General features: G+C 45.8%; 1 protein-coding gene across 2 annotated transcripts in view; it reads right to left on the bottom strand.

Moving 5' to 3' along the window:
• SLIT3 (slit guidance ligand 3) overlaps positions 1–24,826 on the bottom strand; it is a 593,416-nt gene extending 568,590 nt beyond the window's left edge. The window contains exon 1 of one of the 2 annotated variants that reach the window (XM_049647813.1): positions 24,183–24,826. In XM_049647813.1, the coding sequence (XP_049503770.1) occupies positions 24,183–24,826 (644 nt within the window). Of the gene's footprint in view, positions 1–2,215; positions 3,604–24,182 lie in introns of those variants that run through there. The other variant, XM_049647814.1, reaches the window with a different exon arrangement.
• Positions 24,827–27,946: the final 3,120 nt, after the last annotated feature.

The following is a 27,946-nucleotide window of genomic DNA, read 5'->3' as shown; positions in this document are numbered from 1 at the left end:
GAGCCCCGTATCGGGCTCTGTGCTCACAGCTCAGAGCCTGGAGCCTGCTTCAAGTTCTGTTTCTCCCTCTCTCTGCCCCTCCCTCACTCATGCTCTGTTTCTCTCTCTCCCTCTCTCTCTTTCTCTCTCTCTCAAAAATAAATATATGTTAAAAAATTATTTTTAAACAAGCCCAGGTGATTCTGATGCCTTCTCAAGTTTAGGAACCAAAAGTTTAGAGAACTAGTTAATGCTACAGGCATTGAGAAAGGGAAGAAAGTTCCTCGGATCAAGGGTTGATGAAAGGATTTGACTCCTGGCTCTGACACACTTCTTGGAACCTTAAGCAACTACTTTAGCCTCCTTATGGCCTCTATTTTGTCAACTGTAAAGTAGTAATAAGCAGTAAGCGGTAATGAGGTCTACCATGTAGAGTTGTATTATGAGTACCTGAGTAATGTGTAAAAGTCACCACAACAGTGCCTGGGGTCTAGTAAGTACTCCATAAGTGATCTCCAGCACTAATAGTCATGGTCCAAAGGCGCTGTTGAGCAAATGAATGTTGACAGAGTGAATGAAAGAATGAACTAATTAATTAATGCATGATTGATGGGGACTGGATTTGGCAAGCCTGGAAAGGCAACAAAGAATGGGGACTTCATTCTTGGGCAAATGGGGAGATTTTCAAGATGAGACACAGGCTTCTAAGACTGAGTGGTCATAACACATGACAGATCTTGAGACTGGCATCTTCCTGGGTCAGCTTGCAAAGCAATCTCAAGGAAGGTTTTCCTGCCATAGCAGCCATGTGTTGCTGATGCACTGGGGCTCTGGAGTCAAACTATCTGGGCTCAAGTGCTTACTAGTTGGGTGGTCTCAGATGAGTCACTTAACCTCATTAAGCCTCAGTTTTGTCTTCTGAAAAATGGGTATAATAATAGGACCAACATATAGAGTTGTGAGAATTGAACACGATAACTTGCATAAAGCAATCAGCTTGGTGCTTTAAATATAGCGAGCCATCTCTAAATGTTAGCTCTTTGTATCACGGCATGCAGCTGGATGCTACCCTGACCTCTACTAAATTACGACTGGCTGGGATTTTTCCAGCAGACCAGCATCACTATGCTTGAGTGCCAGATCCAAACAACACAAAATTGCTGTTGGGTTTCTTCACACCAGCAGTAGCTGCCAAGCACTGGACAGATGCTTACTTGCAGGTTGTATGCAGGTACTTCTCATGAATAGGGGCTGTACAGTGAACCCTAAGACCTAACTACCACTGTGCCCATTTTGCAGATAAGGAAACTGAAGTTTAGTGACTCATCACAGTTTTACAACTATCGAGTGTCAAAACCTGGATTCAAATGCAGCCCTAATTCCAAACCCCACGGTCTTTCTACTGTCATGAAATCAGCTCCGGACTTCCTCCACAGGCTGCCTAAGAATCTTTCCAAATGGGGTCTACCCCCCGAGTAGTGTCAGAGGGCCAGACTCTCTCATGGTGACACTGTGTCACACAAAACATAAGAAGGGAATACAGCTCCCAACTCTGAGTCTGAAAGGAAGTCACAGGTGGGCTGACAGCAGGATGGTGGACACTGCAGGAGATCAGGCCCTTGGATTCTAAGACGGACCCCCACTTGCTAATAATGATTAAATGTGTGTATCAGTCAAGAGGGAAAGGGTGTTGGAGGGGAGGAGAAGAAGTGACTTTCTTTCCCACCCAAAATGGTTATCTAAGCCTCTGTGCACAGAAGGAGCACAACTAAATGTAACACAAAACTCACACCAGCTTTTAGAAACCATTTTCTTCGAAACAAAGCTTTTGGCCCATGAGACAACGCAGCAAGATGAATCCCTCTCATCTCTTCCCAGTCTATTTCCTTAAATGCCAAATTGTGGTCTGTCTTCTTCCCCTTAGATAGTGGATAGCATTCTGCCAACAGCCAAGGAGATGTGTAGACCCACAACGCCTCTTCCTGAGGATTTGAACGATGTCATGAATAAATGGAGAGAAGTATGGTTGGCCTCTCGTCTGCCCTTGAGAGCTTCGAACAAAGATTCCTGGAGTCTAACACCAACACGGATTCCAACCTTTTACCCATTTTGGTTCTATTGGCCTAGAAAGCTGTCTGAATGCTCCCAACCAGAACAAAGAGGACACTGCTTGGGTGCTTTCTGAGTTTTTGTAACAATCACTAACACTTTGCTCTCCCTCAAATCTTATATTTACCTGCAATGGGCCATGTTACCTCCGGCTGACCCCACCTGCCAAAAATATTACTGCATTTTCATATTTATTGTCTTTGTGTTCCACAGTTGCCATGGTAGTAAAATTTACACTCAACAGCCTCACTGCCATTTTCAACTACAAATGGAATTAGTCTGTTCCCAGTTTGGTTCAGCAAAAAAAGGAATATGCATGCACTATATACCAGGCCCTGTGCTAGGTGTAAGGCCTGGGTGCTGAGATGAATAAGAGATGTCTGTAAGATTTTGCTCCTTTACAGAGAAGACTTTTTGCTTCTCTTGTGATGAGATTATTTTTTTATCATCTTTTGGTAAAATATATGTAACATAAAATTTACAACTGTAACTATTTTTAAGTACATAGCTCAGTAGCATTAAGAACATTCCCAATATTACACAACCGCAGTCACTATCTATTTCCAAATCTTTTTCATCACCCCAAACAGAAACTCTATACCTATTAAGCATTAACTTCCTATTCCCCACCCTACCCCCAGCCCCTGATAACCTGTAATCTACATTCTATCTCCATGAATTCGCCTATTCTATATGTCATTTAAGTGACATCATGCAACATTGGTCCTTCTGTGTCTAGCTTATTTTGCTTAACATAATGTTTTCAAGGCTCATCCTTGTTGTGTGTGAGAACTCCATTCCTTGTTAAGGCTGAATAATATTCTATTGTGTGCATACACCACATTTTGCTTATTCATTCATCTGTTGATGGACACCTGGATTGTTCCTACCTTTTGGCTAGTGAATAATGCCACAGTGAATAGTGGCATAAGTATCTGTTAGAGTCCTCGCTTTCGATTCTTTGGAGTGTAACCTTGGTAGTGGAGCTACAGGATCATATGGTAATTCTATGTTTAACTTTCTGAGGAACCGCCATACTGCTTTTCACAGAAACCGTTTTATTTTTATGCTTTTCACAGAAACCATTTTACATTGTATTTTAATTTCTCCACATTCTCACCAACACTTGTTACTTGCTGGGTTTTTGGTCTTTGTTTTGTTGTTTTGACTACAGCCATTGTGGTAGGTGTGATGTGTGGTTGTTTTTCGGAAGAGCAAACTGAGGAGATAAGAAATGGCTTGGTCATCAGAGCATCACAGGTGCATATGGGTGTACTGAGTACAGCTTTGCCAAATGAACGAATGGATAGTATGTTGGTACCTGATGTCCTATACAACTCTTCCCTGAGTCTCCTGTTTACAGGATTTGAAACTTTCACAAGGAAGCACAGCTCCACAAAAGAGACCCAAGCAGCAACTGAGATGACAAGTAGCTCAGGGCTTTAATTCACGGACCATCTGCACCATCTTTCTGCTTTTGCTTTCACACTTAGGAATCAGTAAAACTTACTGCTTTGGAATCAAGGAAGCCCACTTGGTAGTTCCTCAAAATTAAAGAAGACTATAAGCTATAGAGCATGGTGGCTAAGAAACCAAAGTTACGGGTCAAACAGATGGGCCTGAATTTCAGCTCTACTGTTTGTCACATGTATGACCATGGACAAACTATTCATCCCTTCTGTGCCTCAGTCAGGCCCTAATCCTAGTCTTGTGAGGATTAAATGAAACAATAAGAAACATTTAGTACAGTGCCTGACACAATGTAATGTCCCCATGAAAGTAAGCTCTTATTGTTACTCTAGGGTTACTGCACAGACCCAACCCTCCTTCCACACCCTGCTTCAGCTACTTCCTCTAGTCTCCAAGACCCCTGGGAAAGCAGAAGAGCTCTGGGATGAGGGCGGACTCATCACTTAGTCTCCTAATGATCTTCCAGGCTGACTGGAAGGACTCAGAATACCCATCCAGAGTCACAGCCAGGATTTGAGATGAGGACTCAGTCTTATTTCTCATTTTGGTAAAGAGAGTGGTGCCATCACCATATGGTTCTCCTGCAAGGATACAAAGCCCATACCCCAAGGGATCAGAGAGAACTTTCATTAAAACCCACAGAGAGGACTCCAGTTGGGTAGAGTTTCCAAAGACAAGGCTCACTAACAAAAATTCAGTAACTATAGCAAGGGGCTTTACCACAAGGACCCAAGGGGAAACAGAGAAGGAACGAGCCTAGGCGGGGTGGTATTTCATGCAGGCAGCACCATAATTCTTAAGTGAGTGGAAGGCAACACATTCAGTTTGGCCTGACAGGAAGCTTTATATTAGACTGAAGCATATTGAAAATATCAAAGTCCATGGAATGAAAAACAGTCCCTGGGCCCAATACTTTACCTATAACTTACAAGTTTTCTTGGACACGGAGACCCTCAAACCAAAAGCCAAACCACTGGGGGTGAAAGGACTATTACATATCAGGACTCTGCAGGTGTGTAGGGAGCCATGGCTGTGACTGGAAACAAGCAAAACAAACAAACAAACAAAAAATAATGGATCCTATTTTCTGGGCACTGTGCTAGGTACTCTCCACACATGGTCTGACTGATACAGTATAGCAGCATCAGTGGGGATGCTGGCCCCACTTTATGGAGGAAGAAACCAAGGTTCAAAGTTGGGAATTCACTGAAGGTGAGAGAAGGAAAAATTTCTGTGACTTACGTATCATATATTAGGATGAACTCTATGAAATTACTACTATTAAACATTTCCTGCTAACAAAAAAGGCAATCTCATAGGTTTCCACCTAATATAACACATTATATATTAATTACTTACATGTTAATTATCTTATACACAATAAATTGTATCATACATAAATTCCCTATTTTATTGATTATATAATGTCACCTACACATTATACAATATGTAAAGGAGGCTGAATGCTTAGTGGTTGAGAAGGTGGATTCTTAGACTGCATAGGAAACCTGGCTCTGCTGCTGACCAGCTGTGGACGCTGAGTAAATAATGTATCCTCTCAGTGCCTTTGTTCTTCATCTATAAATTGAGCTAATAATAGTACCCCCCTCATAGGACTGTCGTAGAGTAAGAAAACACAGCAACATGCTGGAACAGTGCCTGGCACATGTTACTTAGAAGCAGTCAGTGCTCATGCTTTTGTTCACTAATTCTTTGCAACAACTCTTGGCAATGGCCAGTGCTACCTTGGTTTCACAGTAAGAAGCCCAAGACTCAGAGATTTGCCCAGGATTATACATCAGGTCTTTCTGAGTCTCAAGCCTTGCTGTTCCTTCGAAGCTGCCAGCTTCCCCTGGTGGCCTCTCTGAGCTCTCACTGCCACTTGGTGAAAGAAGAGGTTGAGCCAGCTGATTCTGTGGTTCCTTCCAGTATCCTTATGCAAGGGGGGTATATCAAAGCAGCAGCAGCAGAAATAACAGAATCAAATGCCTTCAGTTCCACTGAACACAGCATCCTTAGCCATGTGGCCAGAAGCATTCCATATTTAGAGTTCCAATTTTTTTTTTCTTTTTCAGCTATTTCTTTCCAGAGTCCTCAGTACATTTCCTAATTAATCACTCCCACTTAATTTCCTAAAGCAATCACAGCCTCCCCACAGGCAAGCAGCCTCATCTTAGGCAGAAGCACACACACCAGCTGGCCCCTCAGCTACGTGGGAGTGTGTGAGCAGCCCTTGGACACAGACCAAAGAGTGGCACAGACATAGGGGAAACGCAGCTTGGGAGCTACACTCAGAAGACACTCTTCCTATGCTGGTGACATGTGGTTTCCTGGTGAGCAAAAGGGCAATGAGATTTGGTTCTCCAAGGAAACCCTAAACTGCCGAAGATCTGGCTGGGGCATCCTGGGATGCAGGGAGGCTCTCCCAGCAGCTACTCTGTGATGTCGGGAACGGGTATGCTTGCTGGCAAGGTCGGGGCTCGGGTTTCTCTCCCAGCTTACTTGTTGTGTGAATTTGGACAAGAGCTTTCCTTTGGCTGAGCCTCTGTTTTCCCATCTTTAAAATGGGAACTGAGGCTCCCAGGTGACTCAGTCGGTTCAGGGTCCAACTCTCGATTTTGGCTCAGGTCATGAGCTCACATTTCATGGGTTTGTGCCCCACATCCAGTTCTGCGCTGATAGCACAGGGCCTGCTTGGGATTCTCTCTCCCTCTCTCAAAATAAATAAATAAACTTTAAAATTGGAACAGTAATATATGCAACACAGGGTAGGTATAAGGAAGGAGCAACAACCTAGAGGAGCCAGGCGTGCGACATCAACAAGGGAAGCAAAAGAAAAATAACATGATGCCAAATGGCATCTGACACACAGTTGGGAGTCCCAGCCAGGAGTGGTGGGGACTGCAGTGCAAAGGAGACATGCCTCATCTAAAATCCAGACAATTACTACCACTGAGCCAATCTGACCCCCTACTGCCAAATTTACCTTGAAAACTTATTTATTGAGAGAGTGAGAGAGCATACTGCGTGTGGGGGAGGGGCACAGAGAGAGAAAGAGAGAGAGAATCCCAAGTAGGCTCTGTACTTTCAGTGCAGAGCCCAACGTGGGGCACAAACCCACGAACCATGAGGTCATGACCAGAGCCAAAATCGAGAGTTAGACACTTAAGTGACCGAACCACCCAGGTATCCCCAAATTTACCAATTTCTTAAAAAGAAGCTGGACGTAGATTTTTATATGAATTCACTCAATCTTAAAATGTTGGCAAGAAACGGACATTCAAAAGAAAAATAACAACTCTATGAGCCAATACCATGTGAGCCAAGTACAACACACTGGAAGGCTGAATTTGGCCTACTGGCCACTGGTTTGCAAGCTCTGTCAATGTAACTATTAATTGAGACAATATAATATATAAAGCACTTAGCCATGCACATAACACATAATAAACACTCAATAAATGGTAGCCGGTGGTTATTATGATTACTATTAACTTTTCTGGAACTCAGAACCCCCATCTGTAACAATGGATGTAGGGATTCCTGATAGCTGTCTGGCTCCCTGGGATTTGAGGGCACTAAGGAGGTTAACCACTGTGCACCCACAACATTTATGCTGCTTTGTTTACTTAAACCCATTTCGCTGAGACTGGAAGTGAAGACTTGGCAGAGTCTGGCGACATCTTTTGGATGTCAGACAGGAGAGGGGCTTGCTTATACTGGAATCTGTGGGTAGAGGTCAGGGATGATGCTAAATATCTTAAAATGAACAGGACAGCTCCCCACAACCAAAAAAAAAAAATCCATCCCCAAATGTCAGTAGTTCCTAGGTAGAGAAGCCCTGGGCTAAGATAGGAGTTTCCCTTGGTACCCTCTCTATAGAAAGCCCTTCATAAAGATAGAGGTTTGGACAGGTTCCTACATGGTAAGATGTGGGAGAGGCTGTGGGGTAGGGGAAGAGGGGAGATAGGAGAACCGATATCTATAATTATCTTTTCTGAGAGGCTCAAGGCCCTGCTTTCACTCTGCTTCCTATAGAATCTTTTCATCAGTGTCTTAACAACAGTCACATCAACAGATTTCCTAAAAAATTCTGTTGAAGTTGCACCCATCAGAAAATGTGCTCTCAGGAAACCGAGGACTTGAGTGATGAACTGTCTGAGCCAAAGCCACTCAGCAAGTTACAGGGAAGACGTGGGAGAGAATCCTCATGGGTCCTGGTCCAGGTCCCTTGGGGAGACATCACTCTATTTTGCTGTTGCCATGGTAATTATAAATCAATTTCATCTCTCATTAAAGCAGTTACTCCATAGAACGTTCTCACAAAACACTGTTGAACTCGTCCTAGTTATTCCCCAGATGTGCCAGTAGCCACATTTTTGTATATTCTATAATTCTGGATACATCTACGATTGGCCTTCACCTCAAATGGTATAAATAAGCAGGGTTATATTGCACCGTGCTTGTCATGCATGGCGATGACTGTTCCAAACAAAGAAAATTGTACTAGAAGCAAAGGCAAGCGATTCTGGCTCACCTTAAGAAAGGAAAGGAAAGGAGAATGACTTTTATCAATCCCTCCACTGTGCTTATCATCATTTAATCTCCTCTATAATTTGAAGAATTTCTTTAGGTCAATTTTCTCCAACGCTGCTGCACATCAGAAATACCTGGGAGCGTTATAAAATCACAACACCCAGGAAAGCACCCCAAAAATCATTCAAGAGAATCTCTGGGGATGGGACCCAGGCACCAGTAATTTTAAAATCTCCCCAGGTGATTTCCATGCACAGCCAAGTTTGAGAATCAAGGTTTCAGGACTCATTATCCCTGTTTTGCAATGACATTGACATCCTAAGAGAAGAATGAACTTGCCTCAGGGCACCCAGCTGGTGAATGGTAAAACTGTGATTGAGACCTGGGTCTGCCTTTCTCCAAACGCCAGTCATAATCTTTCTCATTATGCCACTTTCTCCTCCACAAGTTTGTTGTCTGTTGCTTTCTCAGTTAGTGTTATCTGGTGGCAAGTTTATAAGCTTGAGCAAAAGGGAATTCACTAGAAGGCTATCAGGAACTTCTGGATTCAATGGGAATCTGAAGAACAGGTCTGGGGAAAAGAAAAGCAGGCATGTCTGGCCATTTTGCAGAAGTGCTTAGATGAAATGGCAAGCCATCATGTCCAATCTCTTCATCCCTTTGGTCAAGATTCCATTTCCAGGCAGGAAGCACCCAAAGGACTTGACTTGGGGCATGAGCTCATCCCCTGACTAGAGGAGGGCAAGGCCCCTGGTGACAAACCCAGTCAACTGCATCCTGTGGGCGCAGAAGATGATACTTGGCTAGGAAGGAAAGCCGAGTTCTTGGCAGCCAAATACATCACATGTCTACCGCAATGGACTGATGCAGGACTTGGAAAAGTGAGACCTAAGTCTCACAGGTACACTATGATCCTCAAGTAGAACTCAGCAAAAGGCCAGAAGATGGTGTAATCACAATCACTAAAACAGAATCATTCCGAAGAAATATGCCACCTGGTGAGGTGGCCATGAATAACCTCAAAATCGTCTGCAAAATACATTGTGTTCGTATTGTGTCTGTGTATTTTTCTAAAGACAAAGACAATTTATCAGATTCTCTAGACTCGTTTTTAAAAAAAGGCTAAGGCTAGGGCTTTGGGGAGGGATCTTCAGGAAGAAAGGGAGGAGCTCCTAGTCAATGGTTCCTAATAGAGCCTCAGGTCCTAGGAACCACCTGGAGAAATGACTGAGTGTCCTTCTTGGCACCACACAGACCAGACTGGTATAGTTTGACACATCTGAGCTAGGAAAACAATGCTTTTTAAAAAGACAACAGCAAAAACAGACACAAAGAGCTCACATGTTGCCTGTAGTTACACAGTAGTAAAGAACACGGACCCACCGAGGGCGCCTGGGTGGCTCAGTCGGTTAAACCTCGGACTCTTGATTTTGGCTCAGGTCATAATCTCACAGTTCGTGTGATGGAGCCCCTTGTGGGGAGCCTACTTAGGAATCTCTTTCTCCCTCTCTCTCTGCCCCTCCCCAACTCATGCATGTACTTATGTGCTCTGGCGCTCTCTCTCTCTCTCTCTCTCTCTCTCTCTCAAAATAAATAAACTTTAAAAAAAAATAAGAAGACAGGCTCAAAGAGGAAAGGACACATGTGGATATCTGAGCAAAAAGGGTTATAACTGGAGGAAGCCAGGAGGCACTCTCGGGTCAAAAGTCAACAGGGACAATTAAAACTCAATTGCACCTGTGTTCAAATAGAATACTGTCCCAAGCAGCTGGCCTGCACCTGTGAGCTCCTTGCTGAAGGGCCAATTCTCCACCCATGAATGTATCTTCCCAGATCTAGGCATTAACAGGCCCTACCAAGCAAGGACTTAAGAAATGAAGCTATTATGAGATATGAGCATTAAATAAATAATTGTTCGATGCATAAATTCATAAATGAATCAGTGTACAAACAAAAGAACAGCAATTTTAACTGTGGCTACTCAACAGGTACTCTTACAGGCCTTACAGGTATTAAGTCCCTGCTATGTGTTAGGGACTGAGCTGGAAGCTTTACATGATGTATTAATCTTCCTTACAATAAACCTAGACATAATATACTTTTATACCCATTTTGCCCTCCAAGAAAAGAAAGCAATGGGATTTGAAACCACTCTGTCACCTTAAGCATCTATGTGCTTGCCACAGTGCCACAACGCCTCACAATGCTCATTAGCATCAAATATGTGTTGGCCATTTTGCACATATTATCCCTAATTCTTACAACAATCCTTGAGATAGGTATAATGTCTCCATTTGAGCGGGGAGTGAGAAAACTGAGTCTAGAAAGACAAGTGATTTGCCAAAGGGTACATTTTTTTAATTCATTTTTTTAACCAAACTCTCTTTGGCTTTAATGATCAGGGTCTTTCCACTAAACCTCCTGCCTATCCAAGTCAATTTGATTTTTTTAAATGTGTTCACTTAGCTCTACATTCATAAATGTTGTACTAAACCTCTGTAGAGAAATGTATAGCTTCTGCCTTCAAGAAGCTTCTTATCTAGTTAAGAGATTATATACACAGTACAGAAAGTAACAATGATAATTGTATGGCTACAGAGGTCTTAAAACATGGCCACAAATTCTTTGGGACTTCTCTTTGACAGGTGGTCCTTAACTTGAATGCAAGCTAACTAACTTGTGCTGCTTAGAACAATAAAATACAACAGAAGGGGCACTTTGTTGCTTCTAAGGCTAGTTCCTAAAAAGTCATGCAACCTCTGGATTATTTACTGGCATATTGTTCTTGGAGCTCTGAGTCTCCATGTAAGAAGTTAGAACACTTCATGGCCACCATGTGGCAAACAAGCCCAAGCCACACAGAGAAGTCACATGGAGGGACTCTGGTCAACGATCCCAGCCTAAGGCCAACCTTCCTTCAAGTCAGCCCAGCCTGTCTGCCAGATGTGTAAGAGAACAGCCTGAAGATGATTCTAACACCCAGCGGTTCAAATCTCCCCTAGTCATTCTCACATTCTTTAGCTGATGCCTCAGACATCAGGAGGTAGAGACAAACCATCCCTCTGAGCCATGTCCCAAATCCTGACTCAAAGAAGCATGGAGAAACAACCAATGAAATGGTTGTTGCTTTCCAACCCTAAGTTTTGGGATGATTTGTTAAGCAGAAATAGGTAATCAGAAAAATGACTTTCTGAGTGGTTATTTAAGGTTAAACACTGCCCTCTAAGCTTGAAATGTATTACCTCATTTGAACCTTCCAGCAACCCAATGAAGCAGGTTACTATCAAAGAACATGCCCAAGATTACCTACCTAGCTATGGCATTTAAGCCCGGTCACACTAACTCTAGTATCAATACTTTAAACAGCTTTCTATAGAGGAAGGGAAATTATGTCTGTGCATAAAGTGTACAAAGCCCAAAGCCAATCGGTTTTAAGGAACCCCAACTGCTATTTTTGAACCTAAACATCTTTTTCTTTCCTAATTTCAGAAGGCTAACTGTGGAGCTGAGCTAATTATTTGAGCCTTAATCAAGGACCAGCCACTCCCTGAAGCAGCTGTCCTGGCCATTCTATTGCTTCTAGAAAGTCCCTTGGGTTGGATGGATGCTGGCTCAGGTCTAAACCTCAAATCCCAGCCCCCAGAAGTGAGGACGCATGGGGCTGAAAAGATCCTTGGAGATCATCCAGCCTGCTCCCTTCATCCCCTTTAAAGACCAGGAAACTGAGGCCCAGAGAGGTCAAGTGACTTGTCCGAGGTCACACGGTGGGTCAGAGGCACAGCCAGGTCTCCAAATTCCCAGGCAAGCATTCTTTCCACTACACCATGCTGCAGTTGCTAAAAATTCCCCAGAGCTGCCTCCGTCGGCTCTCCTCTTGACAAAGCTGTTTTCCCCCCACACACAACTACACACAGTCACATTTGGCAAGAGGTGCTATCAGCCCCGCTCTGCTCGTGAAATGCTGTTTTGCAACGGGGCCTCTTTGTTCGTTAGCAACACAGACAAAGAAAACTGTAGTGCAGTCTTCTCAGAAGAAGATGTTTCTTGTTTTAAAGACGGCAAGAGAGCTTCCTGGCTGAATATGGCTTGAATCAGCATGCAGCTCCAGTCGGGAAAGAACACAGAGGAGATTTAGGTCTTTGCAAAATTTCTAGAACATACAAGGAGGACACAGGGCAGGAGGAAGCTTATGGGAAATGTTTCAGAAAGTATTAAAATGTATGCGTAAACAGAGTAAACAGAACAGACTGGTTACCATCTTGTAGTAAGAAGTAATTAGAAGGCGGGGGGCACTAGACTCATTAAAAACTCCCATGAAGTAGTTGGCCTTCCCATTTTGGATTCCCACTCCAGTCCTGGTTCCCCGTGTCCCTTACCTTGCAGTTTTCCTATCTGAGGGCTTCCCTTTCTAGACTCTACACAAGCTTAGGTACTTGCTTGTACCTGGTGCTTAGGGTCTTGGGACTGCAATCCCAAGTCACCCATTTTGTGCCTCTCCCCTCTAGCTCCACATTATCCCTTTCATTTACTTATTTATTTTTGTACTAGATTTGGTCCCTCTTCTCTCTCCCTAGCTTCTCAGATTGGCAGAGGCTTCCTAAGGCTGAGAGATCTTTATTCAGGACTAATGCTGTGAGCAAGGCTGAAATGAAAGGAGGCAAGCTTCTCAGAAGGGAAGCTCCCACCACAAAGATGACATCCCCTCCCACGATTTTTCTGAGACACTTCTCTGTCCAGGTGGGTCAGATCAGTGGGGAAGGGGCAGACCAGATGATCTCCAAACATGCCTCAAAAGCCTAAAAATCTCTTGGCTAAGGAAGGAAATGAGAGGGAGAGGGACAGAACCGAGTTCCATGGCAGAAATTCAGGACTTTCAAGTTGGCAGCAGATGGAAAGAAAACTGCCAACTTGTAGTAGGAGGAAAGGCGGTGCACACATTTCTTAGGGCTATTGCAAGCCACGGGTCTTCTATTCCACAGGACCAGGTAAAAGCTGCTTGAGAACCACCCTCCTATACACATACACATCACTGGTTTCCAGGCACAGGATGAGCTCTCCAACAAGAAACTGGGCCAAATCTAAGTTCTCAGACCCTTCCCTCCAAAGCTTAGTCTTGCTCATGGCCCACTGCACTCCCAGGAAAACTTGCCCAAAGAGCACATTTCAGTCCAAAGCCCCCTCTTTCATTTTCCCCTGAGAAAATTCCTACCTGCTTGTTAAACCTGAGAGAGAATAAGTGAAATAACACCACAGGGGAACAACGTCCAGTGGTCTGGTTACAGCTGCAAGCGTCCGGGAAGGGAAGCTGGCCGCCCAGAGGAGGCCCTGTATCTCCTCATAGCCTCAAATGCTGCTGTGCTGTGTGTCAGTGTTTATGAAATGCTTCTCAAATAAGGTCAGTGTTCTACACAGAGTTAGGGCTCTAATAAAATGCAGAACTTGTGCTGTTTGCCAGCTAGCTGCAGAGGCATACTTGAATGCTTTCTCGGATACAATTGTTCTCAGATTAATATTTTCCCCATGAGTTTTTTTAATTCCACTTGTACTATTTTTTTTATGATGTGTGAGTTTTTCTGCATATTTGTACCCACTAAAAGGGATGAGTGAGACTCGCTTTCATCAGTGGTTCCTGAGGGCTTGGTGTCCCGCCTCCCTCATTGTTCTAGCATTTCCCCTGCCATCCTATGAATCTCCTCTCTGAACCTAGCATGGTGGCCTTTGCCTTGTCAGTCATTTTGTGGGAAGCAACGGCCCAGACTACATCATATTATTTTGAGCTGTCCTAGTTATGAGGACATTTTGCTTGCTTTATGCATCGCCATTCCTGGCACATAGTAGGCACTCAATAAATAGTTCCTTTAAACAACTTCATCCTTCATACAGCCCCTTATGGGGTTCTACTTTTTTGGAAACTGCCACTTATTCATTACTCTGTTAGACAAAAAGTCCTCTAAGCTCCACCTGGTTGGGCTGCTGACTTGGCTAGTGGGGCGCTTTCTTTGCTTTTGTAAACAATGCACCTTAGTAAGTGAAAAGGAACCCCCAACAAGAGCGTGAAGGCATGGGTGACTTGGAACTCACTGCATTTCCTCTTCTGAAAATTCACACTGATCATCTTTCAAATACAGGATTTAGTGGTTAAAATCAGATATCGTGGGTGGACTCATTAAGGTATTCGCAGAGCACTAAATTTAGGAGGTATCTGCAGACATCTGATCTCATATAAACCTTGCATCAGCCCCAGGAGAGAAGAGTTAGTCCTACCATTCTAAAGGCTACAGATGAGGCACCTAAGACTCAGAAAGATGCTCCTACAAAGTCCCACAGTTAAAAGAAAAAGGGGAGGGGGATGGAAACCAGGATTCTGCCTGGGTCTTTTTACTCATTTTTTAAAAATATTTATTTATTGGGGGGAGAGAGAGAGCGCATGTACACACAATTGGGGGGGAGGGGCAGAGAGAGAAAAAGACAGAGAATCCCATGCAGGCTTTGCACTGACCAATGGGGGGCTCGAACCAATGAAACTGATATCTGAAATCCAGGGTCAGGTGCTTAACCAACCAAGCTACCCAGGCACCCTCTTTTTACTCATTTTAAGTTATATCAAATTGGACTCCCTACTGGTTTCACATTAATACCAGTTAGAAACCCCATATATAAAACACTTCTCTAACTACATTCTAGGGCTGGGCAGAGATGCGGAGGAGAAGAAAGAATATCAGCAAAGTACTAGATAGTCCAGAAACTTCTGTAACACATTTATGAACAGGACATCTCTTCAATGAAATCACCATTGCTGGGCTTTTCAATACAGAAAAACATGTTCTACCCTCTGTTTGGGTTGCAGATAACTTGGGAGCATGTTGCAAGCAATTTATCATTCACAGAGTCCAGCCCTGGAACATCTCTATATTTCATCTCTACATTTCACGCTAGACATCATAAAAGGCTTTTCAGGTGGCCATGAAGATGAAGTCTGAGGTTGTTTCCAGGACATAAGCACAAGTTGGAGTCTCGAGTCTCCAGTCTCCAAGGAAGGTCCAGGCCACAAAGATGCTCCTGTAATCCAATCTCAGGACCTGAGGCTTAGAGAATGAATGTCTGAATTCAGCGCCAAGGCTATGGAGAGCTACATGGAAGGCAGGGGAAGGTGAGGAGGCAAGAAGCCAAGCTGGAAGGGTCAAGGCAAGGGCCAGGAGCAGCTCAAGCTCAAGGAGAGATGCAGAAAATACACAAGTCCATGGTTAAGCCCACACACAACTCAGGTCAGAAGAGGACCGTGAACTCCACAGCCAGAGTCAAGGCATACACTAATAATTCTGGAGTGCAGGGGAGCAAGGAGTGGGTATGCCAGGTAGCAGACAGGAACTAGGGAGGCCGAAAAACTCAAGAGGGAGTCAAGGTGGGTGGTTAAATGTGCTGGCTGACTTTCAGGAACCACAATTCACAGTACTGCCAAAGTGCAGAATGAATCAGGGGTCGAGAACCCAGACTGGTGTTTCGGACAAGAGGAGTCTGAGGCCACACAAGCAGTGATAAGGTGAAGAGTGAAGTCATCTTCACTCCAGCCAGGATGCATCTTATACTTGTCCTGTTCTATCAGGACCTGATCTCAGGGTGGGGGAGCCCAGAGATCATGGCTGAGAGAAGGCAAGTGGTACTTTTAACTGGAGAGAAAGGCAGTCCCTACAAAAATTTAAACAGATCCTTGTGGGGGAAGAATACTGGTCAAGAAACCTCATCAGGACCCTTCCTGGAGGGTTTATCCCCTAAAATCCAAAATAAAAATAATAATTAGCCACATAACCACGGTGATACTTTTCCTAAGACCTGACTATCTCTAAACACCCTTGTTAGATGAAACTTCCTCAAGTATAGCTCCTATCATTTTAACTTCATTTATTTACTTACTTATTTATGAGAGAGAGAGAGAGAGAGACAGCGAGAGAGAGAGCATGCAGGGGAGGGGCAGAGAGAGAGGGAGACACAGAATCTGAAGCAAGCTCCAGGCTCTGGACTGTCAGCACAGAGCCCAACACAGGGCTTGAACCCACAGACTGCAAGATCATGACCTGAGCTGAAGTCGGACGCTTAACTGACTGAGACACCCAGACCCCACCTTTGCTCCTATCATTTTAAAATGGGTGCAGGCTCTCTTTCGTTCCAGGTAACGATGAACTTCTGCAAATCTCTACCATGTTTCCATTAATACCTCCGGGAACACTATTCATCCTTCAAGCTCCAATTTGAATGCCGCCTACTTCCCCAAACTGGACATGACGGCTGTACCACCAGCGGTCCAGAACACAGCACTGCCATTCCTCTCGGGGTGCCTTGCTTCAAACAGGTGCTCCCTGTTTCAACTGGGACTCACTTTTTTCCTCCTTCTTTCCTTCTTCTTCTTACTTGAGAATTGGTTTTGGAAGACAAGAAAGGGGGCCGACTTCAAAGGCTTGCTGAAGACTGGCATGATCAGCGGGTGGGGCACGGAGCTGAGACCAGCCTGCGTGAATGAGCTCTGACTCTACTGCTCCAACCTGGGGAAGTCACTTTGCCTCTCTTAGTTTCCTTATTTGTAAAATGAGGACAGGATGAGCTTCTGTTTTGCATGACTGTTATATTGAGAGCAAGTGTGTAAAGTGGGAGAGCTGTGCCAGGCACAAAGAGGGGCTCAATAAACAGCAGCTGGTGCGGTGGCAGTGACTGTCATTGTCATTATCATTATTATTGTTTAGCAATTTGGGGAAAGCATGTGCACCTCTATGCTTCATCCTCCAACACATTCATTCTCAGCACTACTCAAGCGAATGTGCTCTGTGCTAAAGAATGTGCTCTGTGCTAAAAGATGCTAAAGGAAATCACTTTACAAGAGTGAGGCTTTTCAGCTGGGCTCTGCTACTGACAGAAGAGCCCCATTTCTCAGGCTACAATGCTTTACAGGAGAGAATAACACACACACACACACACACACACGCCACATCCTATGCTGGTAGGGCTTCTGGCATCAGACTACTAGAACAAGGATGAAGCTAAAATCACAATGGAAAGTGCTATGAGAAACCAACAGTTTAGAAAATACTCAACAAACAGAGGAATTAAGCATTAATAGGAAATCATTCCAGAGAAAATATGAACAACAGAACCCCAGGGAAAGAAGATGCTACAGGCCAATAAGACCTCAAAATTTCCCAGCCAGAAAGAACCGGACAATATATTTACATGATCCACATCCTGGCCATAGAAAGACTTCAAGAGAGCAGAGAAGACTGTGCTGATTATATTGACAACCTGGATAAAGATCCACAGGGCAAGCTCCTCACTGCAGAAGGAGTGGGGGGAGGAGTCACAACACACTAGATGGGAGAATCAAAATAGAAAATGTTGCTGAAAAGCTGATGAAATTAAACTATTTGCCAAAATTTAATTAGGATAATGCAAAGTGTTGCGCTTAGACTCCAAAAAGCCAACTGCACAAATCTGGGATGGGGAAAATAGGATCAACAGCAGGGAAGGCTGGAAGACATGGGGGAGGCAGGGAATAGCCTGGTAGAAATGAGCCAACCTAGGGGTGTGCCTGTCTAAACTGAAAATGTCCCTTTAGGATGTCAACAGAAGTCAAGGTAGCAAGGCAGTGGAAGGACTCAATCAAACTAATACAAGCAAAGAACAGTGAAACGTATTTAGAGGAAGACAACTGGGAATGGGGAGGGGGCCTGTCTCAAAGTCTAACACATACAGAACCGCTGAGGTAATTATAAAAATGTATGGAAGAGAGGAGAAGACTTAGATAAGTGGGTAGTGAGAAACACAACGGCAATAAAATTTTTGAAATCCTACCATTTGGAAGAAGGATTATACTTGCTCTGTGTAACAACAGTCAGTGGGAGATAAGCTCAACCCCCAGGCAAAGAAAATTTTCAGGTTAAAACTGTTTTCTAAAATGGAATTAATTGCTTTAGAAAGAACTGAGTTCTTCACCACTAGATGTAACCAAGCAAAGGAGAATGACCGCTCTCTCCAAAATTATGCTGGTGGAAGATCAAGCTGCCTGTGAACTTGGACTAGAGGAGCCCTTTCAACCCTAACAATCTGTATTGTTTCAAATCAGGCTTTATCTGGAGCTCTGGAAGGACTATAGTTGGTAAGAATTATGATGATAACAATAACAGCCACACTTATGAAGGCTGCACTATGATCTAGGCAGTCTATGCGAGTAAATTCAGTACTCATAGCACCCTATGAAGGCGGGGGGGGGGGAAGCAGTATTTTTATTATTCCCATTCTACAAGTGAGAAAACTGAGGTCACCCAGCTGGTAAATGGAGAAACCAGGAGCGGACCCTATCTGGCTCTGAAGTCTATACCTTTACCTAAAGATCCTTACTTTTCTCACCTCCCTCTCCCCTCACTATTGAGGACTTTTAATCACACACTCTTGAGGAATTTTTCCCAGAGAATGGCGTATCAAATATAGTGCTGGCGACAGAACTATGAAGACCACAGTGAGTGGGAAGAAAGTACAGCCTTTGGCAGACCAGCAATAGCACTACTTACAAAACATAATCCAGGTCTGCAGAACAGAGAAGCAGAAGATTCCCACTGTGAGCTCTTCCTACCTGGGCAAGACTGATTTAAATTTAAGGCTGGAGAATGACAAATAATGAAGAGCTTTGAAAACTCAACACCGTGCACCATAGCAGGGCACCTTTTGCATCTATCCTATCTGGAATTAGTGATGGTCCACAACAGCTTTCTGGAAAAGCCTCCCATGACTTGTTTTGTTTTGTTTCCTTTTCAGCAGTTCTAAAAAGGGTTAACACCACCTTACATAATGAGGGTGGAGCATACTAGTAAATACAGCTGTTTCAAGTAAAAGCAGTAACAGAGGCAGACATGGGAAGTCAGTAAAAGGTATTTAGGGAAAGACAGAAGGAATGAGCACTGAAAAAAAAAGTCAGGGCCAAAAATTCCCCATGAAAATCTAACCCCCCAAAATAAATAAATAAAATGCATTCCTTATTTAAATATACCACAAAGCAGCACGCCCATGGAAAAGATATAAACCACTTCAACTGTAATCCCCTTTTTATGGAACGGAGGCCAACCTGGGCTTAACTGGAGAGGAAGGGGGAGGGGGACCAGGCACGAGCTTGCTGGGCACAGCCTACGTGCTGGCGAAGACCTTGCCTCCATGGGGTACATTTAGAGTGGGCATCTCAAGCTTTCCAGCTGGATGGGGCCTGAGATGAAGCCATAGAAATAATGGCCATGGTCACTACCATCAATGGCTGATGGAGGCCTAAGTGCTAGGTACTGTGTTAAGCACTTCCTGTCCATTATTTCATTTGATTCCCCAAGAGGAACATTTACTATGCATACTTTCCAAGTAAGGAGAGGTAGCTGGAGAATCGAAGTGCCAAGCGCTGTGCTGAGTGTATGATGTGATCTGTCTCAGGCCACATTCACAACATGCACACAGGGGGCCAGAGTGATCATCATCCCTGTAGTAGAGCTGTGGAAATACAGTACAAAGGGAGTAAACAGACTGCAGCCCAGAGAAGTGGAGTAACCCACCCAGGGTGCAACAGCAAAGATGTAACAGAGCCAGAATTCAAACCAGAGCCTTCTGCCTCCAGAGCCGACACCCTGAACTAATAGGCACAGGGTTCTGAAACCTTGCCACGGCCCATGTAGTCTACTTAGTCGGTGGAAAAGACTCCATGGCTCTCAGATCTACCATTCTCACTTTCCAGGGGAGGACGAACTCAGTGACAACAAACAGAACCAGAGAGAAACAAAATAACTGTTAAAATGCAAAGAAAATGCAGAAATATACAAGACCCAGATGATCCGGGAAAGCAAAACTTAATAATGATCCTACAAATACATCAATTAATACAAGAAGAGCAGCAATCAAAAACCACAGAGAGCGCAGGATGATGCTGATGAGTTCCTGATTAGAAAGGCCTACAGTTTAAGTGTTCGGGATTTCTAGCTCTTCTCAGGGGCATGTGCACAGTAGGAGTTTTGCAAGGTTGCTAAGCAATGCCTGGCAACCAGACTCCAGAGTTGTGTCACTCATTAGGAGTCCTTGCTAACTCTAGTAAGGCAATAATTTTAGTTCATGAAAGCTAAATTTCAGGAACCCTTAATAACTCATGTAATAGGTTACTAGTAAGTTGCCCTTGGCCATACATAAAAAATGCAAAGCTCTAATTGCCCATCTTTCACGTGCAAGAACTAAAGAAAAACTTGTATTTTTGAGATGCATTCATTTAGTCAACACATACTGGTTGAAAAACTACTATGTGCCAGGCACTGTTCTAGGCACAGGGGAAGAGGCCCATACAAGGAAAACTATTAGGACTACACTAGAATTCTGCTTTCAGGAAAATAAGCCCCGAAAGGTAGAGCAATCTGTTCAGCTGCACAGTACACTGGAGGCAGGTGCACTTAACTGCTCGTGTCCAACCCACAGGTTCACCAGGAGAGCACTGTGTTCAGAGAGGCCCCAGGATTCACCAAACTGCCCCTAGTCCTCTGGGCTGGCCCTGAGGCTAAGAATACCAGGATGCAGGGCCTGGCCACAGAGCATCTTGGAAAGCCTCCCACTTGACCTGGAGACCTCTGTGGTCTAGTGAGGGAAAGCCTGTGACACGGTGTTGGTTTTTATTGGACCCAACCACCGGCGAAGCTTGCCATCATCTGGAGTGACGGAGAAAATTAAGTTACCACATTCTCACGTTTCAGCCTTTCGCCCGTTTTCCTTCGCAAACAGGAAATGTTTATTTAAATACAGCAGTCTCCAGCATGTTCCGGAGCCAAGTGAAAAACCAAAGATGTCCACTCTTGCCCCACTCTGCTGTTTGGGCCACCACCTCGCCGTGGGTGAGAAGTAGGCCTCTGCCTGCCTTTAGGCAGCACAGAGAGAAGGGGCCCCTCGTGAGAGTTCATTTTCATCTGTCTCCTCTTCTTCCAGGCTGAGATTGTGGTTGCAGAAGAATTACATCTGTGGGCTCCTTTTGTACTCAGAGGGGTAAATGCGACATCTGTTTACTCTGTGCTCCATGGTAAATGTTTTGTTTCAGGCACCACCATTCACTTCCTCTCCTCTTGTCCTCTATCTTTGCTGCACGGATAATAAATTACACTGAATTCTCCCCTGCGTTTATTTAGCTTTCTTGTGGGTGTCACCTCTTCATTGAGGGAAAAAGATTGTTGGTAGTTTATAAACGACATAGAGTTTCTCTTTCTGTGCAATGTGCTGACATTATGGAGAAGAAGCTGGAACACAGACCCCCCCCCCCCAACTCTGATACCAGCTTAATTATGAACAATATAACAGACCCCATTTCAGGCCTGAAGCAAAGTCCAAATGGTGACCACATTATCCCCCGGCAGATTTTCCTTAAGGGGTAGCATGAGCAAATGAGGCCTCAGAACTCAAAAACCCCCAGAAAACCAACCACACACACTCCTCAGGAAAGCCTCTCTGGGAGGTAAAGTAGCAGGAATGCAGAAGGCAGAAATGCTTCTTCTTTGTTATAAAACAGAACAGAAACATTTGAGATCAGAAAACTGGATTTTAGGAAGGTCCCAAGCATATGATGCTGATGCTGACAAAACATATGCCCCATGAAGAAATGAGTCCTGGAAAGTTTAGAAGACTCACTAAAGGAAGTTCCCTTTGCTCGGTCCTTTGCTTACATTCCTTAAGCTGAATTGCCAGTTTTCTTCTGTATATGCAATGATTTTATATACAGTTACTGGAATGCAGTAGGGGTTCAAGTAATGTTTGTTGAATGAATGAAGAGAGGGATGAATGAGAAATTCCTCCCTAAAGAAATCCTTTCCATAGCTTTAAAATGCCAAACATCACCCCCACACACACACACTGGACCCGAGAGTTTGCAGAATTCAAATGTTACAGCTGGGCTGACCAAAAGAGGGTGAGAGGTGGTGAAGGACTGTTGGTCGGCTGCTCCTAGCCCCGCAGCACTCCTTGCCCAGCTTTCTTCTAAAGGCTGCCCCCTCTCCCAGGGAGGAAGGAGAACAGAATGAGGAGCTAGACTGGGTAGCCGTGTCACCCAATGCACCCCAGCCGAAGAGGCACCAGTGACTGGAGACTATTCCAAAGTACAGCCCACTCTGCCAAGGTCTGCGAATGACCGTGACTGCAGCAGGGCCCCATGTGAACGCCCAGGACTCAGTCTCCACCCAGTTTCTCCAGTTGTAGAGCAGATGGACAGCCCCAAGCTGCCTGGGTCTCTTGGGGAAGGTAGGTGGGTGGCATACTGGCTGCTGTGCTGTGCTTGCAGCTTTTGAAGACTTCCTCCATGACAGCATGAGAAGGGCTCACTCCCCCTGGCTTCCCAAATATGCACCATGTTTTTTTACAATGGAGGAGAGGGAGTCTCAAAACTCCCAACAGGAGAGCTAATGTCAAAGCAAACTGAATGTTTGCAGGGTATACCTGAAACAGTAGCAAGAGCACCCTATTCGAAGACCCAAACCCAGCCAGAACCCTCCCAAGACTGTCTGTTTACAGACTTTGGCCCACACTGACTCTTGTTCCAAAGATGGCTAGCACAGTGGTAGCTACCCCAAAATACCACTAAAACAAAATTGTAACTGGTATGGTAAACTATAATGTCTGAATTAAGCTGTGGAAATGTAGATTGTGGCCCCTTTATTGCCATTAACTTGTTGTATTACCTTGGGCAAGTTGTTTCACATTTCTGAACCTTTTCTACATGTGTTAACGAAGGTTCAGCTCCAACCCTCTAGAATTTCACGACCACACAGAATAATCAATGCACTTGAAAAAAAGATGTTTTGAGCCACAGGAAAGCTCCAGGGAAAAGGAGGGTAGTACCTTTGAGTCTCTGCCCAGGGACACATAGAGTTTGAGGAAGAGAGTGGGGTGACAGGACGTGATCAACAGGAATAACACACCCCAGGACAATCCACTTAGTCTCATGCCACTCTCTCTCTGCCAGCCTAAAGTCAAGAAGGCAGAATGGAATACCCACGCACCTACCCCTAAGACACGTGGGGAAGGGAGACACAAGGAGAGCAAGACGTGGAGAAGTCTATTACACTGGAGCAAACCCTCACCCACTTCTGGGCTGTGTTCCCAGGCCGGTTCCAACCCCCTCCACCATTTCTCCCTCCTTCCGTACTCCCCAACTGCGGGCTGGGAAGAGCCCACCCTCGGAGTCCAAGTTTTGAGTTTGGTCCGAGGATCAAAATGATAAATGTTTCCAAAACGTTGACATATGAAAAGTAAATATTTGGTTGCACAATTGGGGTTAAAACGAGGGTCAATCCACCCCACTCTCCAAACGCCTCTCCTCTCGCTGCCAAACCCTGGATCCGAGGCTGAGTGCGGTTTGTAAGATTATAGCGCTCGGTCTCATTTAAAGGGCTGTCAGCATTTCCATTCTCCGGCCCGTTTGGGGAGGCATTTATAACCGAGCCATAAAAAATTCACCCGGGCTGCAACTTGGCATCTCTGAGACTGCACTCCAGGCAGGGCGGGTTTTGCAAGCACCCACTCTGAATTCGTTTGGTTCCTCAGAAGTTAGACCTTCACACACACACACCCAACTTCGCTCGCAAGGGCAGCCGGAAAGTGGCCCATTCTGATCTCCAAGCTGGTCACAGTCTCGGCCCTCTCCCCTCTCCGTGCCCTGACGCCCCATCACCCTTCAGCTTTCTCCTTCGCCTCCCTTCTTTCATGAGCGCAGACCCCATGCTCTCACCCTAAGACCTCGCTGGCTGCAGTGTTGTCTACTCCCTTCGCTTCCTGCCAGCGTTCTGCTGGAAGCTGTCACCGGGCCCTACGTCTGGAGCCTTCACCCCTGGAGAAGCACTGCTCTTTGCCCATCCCGGTGGGCTTCAAGACCTCTCTCTAGACGTGCCCAACGCCAGAGACCCCAACTCAGAGAAGGAAAGATCCGACCCAGGAGAGGGTGACAGCAGAGACTGCATCCAGTGCGGCCAAAGGGAAAGGAAAGATCTGGTGCCTGGGGCCCCACTATGGACCCAGGTGGGTGGCCCGGGTTGGGCGGGGGCGGAGGTACTCACAGGCGCTCGGCGTTGCGGGGTATGCCCCGGGGAACCGCCCGCAGGCCCAGCCCGTGGCAGTCCACGCTGGCGGCGGAGCAGGTACACTTGGTGGGGCAGGCGGCGGCTGGGGGCCCGCTCAGGACGCTCGCCAGCGCAAAGGCCAGCGCCAGGCGGGCGCGCACGGCGGCGCCGGCCCCTGTCCGCCCGGTGGCCATGGTGTGCATGGGCCCGCGTCTGGAGGAGGCTGCCTCGGCGGGGCAAGACGCGTGGAGCCTGGGGAAGCGCACGCGGAGCCCGAGCGGCCTGGGGAGCCGGCGGCGGAGTTGGCGCGGAGGAGGAGCGAGCTCGGCGCTCAGGCACACGGGGCGCGGGCGGAGCGGGGCGCGCCGGGCGGCGGCGGCGGCGGCGGCGGCAGCAGCAGCAGCTCCATCCGCGGGGCCGGCGCTGCCCCGCTGCGCATCGCTCGGAGTGCCCAGGTGCCGAGCGCCTCCTGGCCCCGGTGGCCCGCAGCCCAGTGCGTGGGCCGGGTCGGGGACCTGAGGACGAGCGCACTGGGGCACGGCGCCTGGGGAGGTCCGGCTTGAGTCTGAGCTCGGGAGCGCGGCGGCGGCGGCTGGGGCACGGGGCAGCGGGGTGAGCTGGCCGGCGCTCGCTCTCTCCATTCACTGAGCAGGGCAGACACCGGAGACGCGGGGCCCACCCCTCCCGCCCCCCCAAAACCGCCAGCTCCGCCTCCCATTGGCTGAGCCGCGCGTCATGTCGACTAAGTTGGGAACTTTGCTGGAGCAACTGAGAGCGTGGAGGGGAGGAGGCAGGAGATGAGGGAAGGAAAGGGGCTTCGCCAGGAGGGCCCCAGAATTGAGATCCATTAACTTTTAAGGAGCTAAGGATTGTTCTCGCTGGTGGCACTTTTCCTTTATTCTGACACTGAGCTAGGCACTCTGCTCCTAGTCTTTCCTTCCATTCCAACAGCGTCCCGCAAGGGGGCATCTGAGTACCGTGTTTTATAGATGAAATAAAGCTCAGAGAAGTCAAGTGACTTGCCCAAGGCCACACAGCTGCTAGGTACCCCAAACCGCAGCACTCACATTCACTCATATTTTACATCACAGCCGATAGGAGCTTCGTCCTTACCTCATCTACAAAGATCCTCAAAGATCCTACCTCACCTTGGCAAAGATCCTACCTCATCTTGGCAAAGATCCCCAAGTTCTTCCTAAAGGACCTATTGTATTGATACTAACACACTTCACAGTCACATGTGTCACATAAAATGGTTGTCCGTGTTGTTTAGGTTGCTGCTGTCAACCCCTACTCGGAGACCTGTCCTGCTCTGCCTAGACCCAGTGCCAGCTGTGCTGCTCAAAGCAGTGATGGCAGGGACTTGGATTGACAATGCCTGTTCATAGTCAGCTTCTGCTTCCTGACTGGATGACTCTGGGCCAATCACATCACCTCTGAGCCTTGGTTTCCTCAAAGCAAGGGGCCACAGCTCTGTCTGGGAACACCTCACTGGGATGTTTCGAGCATCAAAGAAGAGAAAGTGTTTTTGCAAAACAGTCATTCGCATGTGAGGCATCCCTTCAGCCCCCAGAGCCTTCATTCTTCCATAGCGCTCTAAATTGGCCAGGTCTGAGCTTTTCCAGATGCTGGTGGGGAGGGGCGCGTGTGTTACAGGCTCCATAAATACTTGTAGGAATGATTTTGTTTGTTTGTTTGGAGGGAGAGGGCAGGAACTGTAGGAAACATTGCCCAGACTTCCTTGAAGTCTGCTCATACTGGCAAAGTCTAAATAAGCCCTGACCATGCGTGTGCACGTGTGCACACGTGTGCACACACACTTGTGCACACACATGCTTACACTCAGGCTCACACACACACATCCATCTACACATTCACACTCAAATACACGCGTGTATATGCATACTCTCACACCACACACAATCACGCATACCACAATTACAATTATGAATGCTATTCTAATTCCTTCTACCTCATTTTCCTTCAAGGAAATTTTCAACGACTTGGCCATATCCTGTGAATATATAGTAGAGGTACAGCTTTTATTTTATTCTATTTAGCATGTTTTCAGACTCATAGCTGCAGGCATCCAACTGCACATACATGTATAGTCGCACACACTTCAGCCCCTCCATCATTCATAAACACATTAGGTGTAATTTACTGCTGTTATTCTTGGGAGCAGCTTTCTACACGAAGCTGTTGTCATCGCCCTCTGGTGGCCATAGGTGGTCTATGCTCTGGTCCATAGAGTGACTTCAGCTTCTAAGAACTCTAAACATCCTTTCCTCTGAAACTTTCCTCCAAACCTTGAACCAATTTAGTACCAGGACTGAGGCAGATGAGAGAACTGGGCAAAAGCCCAAGGGCACAAAAGCGTCTCAGACTGTCTGGAGGAGAAAAGAGTAGAGTTTTCTTTGTTTTCCCAAGTCCACGCTAGAGCATGTTTTGCAATCCCTTTAGGCTGGGCCTGGGTCTGAGCTCTGAGCACAGTACGATGGGGGGGGGGGGCAAAGGGGGGGCAGGGACTGTGTTTTCCATTTAAGCTGATGGGGGATTTCATGAGTCTGACTAGATCTTTAAGTGACTTCATAGGCATTCAAGTGTGCTTGCTTTTCCTTGGGAGAACACTTTAGAACAGAGCCTGGGAGTCCAGCATCCCCGAGGAAGGGACAAGTGGGAAAAACAGGAGGTACACAGGACACCAGCCATACAGAATCAGGGAGTGTAAGTGGAACAATCTTAGCTACCACCTAATCCAAAATCTCTGCATGTGTGTTCTGACGACTACTAGTTCTACATGTTTCTTCAAGAATGTTGGTGGGGGGTGATCTTGGGCAAAAACAGGGTGAGAAATGCTCACTTTCACCTCTCTTGGAGATCTGCATCTCCGATGAGCATATTTATGACCCTGAGAAGTCTTGTAGTAAGGAAACTGGTTTAAGGTTTTTTGAACCCAGTTTCCCAGTTTACATGTAAACTTAAAATTCTTTTGAATATTTTGGAGACCACCCAATATCAATCAGCCCCTGTATTCAATAACACACAAACTGAGTCTCAGAGAGGGAAGGGCACTGGTACAAGTTTATCAAGCTAATTAGTGAAAGAACCAGAGCCAAGACCCAGGGCTCCCAGTGCCTAGAATTAGGCTCTATCCACTTTCCCCCACTAATTCTGAGGCATCTTTAGAATATGTCAGCCTCTACATGGAAGCATTACTCTTCCCAGAGGAGCATGAATAAGATGAGTAAGTCCTTCAGAGGTCAGTTTGTTGGGTAGGACTTTTTATGTTTAACTGCCAGAGATGGCTTTTACACTCTGTGGTGTGATTTTCAGATTCCACATAAGCCTCTGGGGCAAACTTTTGGATTCTTCCCTTTGGTTTTCTAGAGGCTTCTCAAAAGCAAACTGCCTACCAAGAAACCCACCTCAAATTTTCTCCTCTACCTCTTTTCTGTCTCTCAGGAAAAGGCACCACCATTTACATGGCCACTATAATTAGTTGAGGTTTTCTGGTTGCAACAATAGAAAATAACTGATTGAAGTAAAAAAGTAATACTTTTAAAGAAAGTCTTTGGGTAGCATACAAAATTAAGGGGGAAGAAACTAAAGAAGGAAGCTTTAAAAAAGACACAAATCAAGGCTGGATCTAGGATCAAGCCCAAGCCCAAGGTATCCAAATTCCCAAGAGGGAAAGACTGGCCTGGCTTAGGTCATGTAATGGTCCTCTTAGTCAAAGAAGACAAGAATGTGTGGATAAC

Source organism: Panthera uncia (assembly GCF_023721935.1).
Source record: "Panthera uncia isolate 11264 chromosome A1 unlocalized genomic scaffold, Puncia_PCG_1.0 HiC_scaffold_17, whole genome shotgun sequence".
NCBI classification, from domain to species: domain Eukaryota; kingdom Metazoa; phylum Chordata; class Mammalia; order Carnivora; family Felidae; genus Panthera; species Panthera uncia.
The sequence above is the reverse complement of the archived record's forward strand: the minus strand, read 5'-3'. Positions and strand labels throughout refer to the sequence as shown.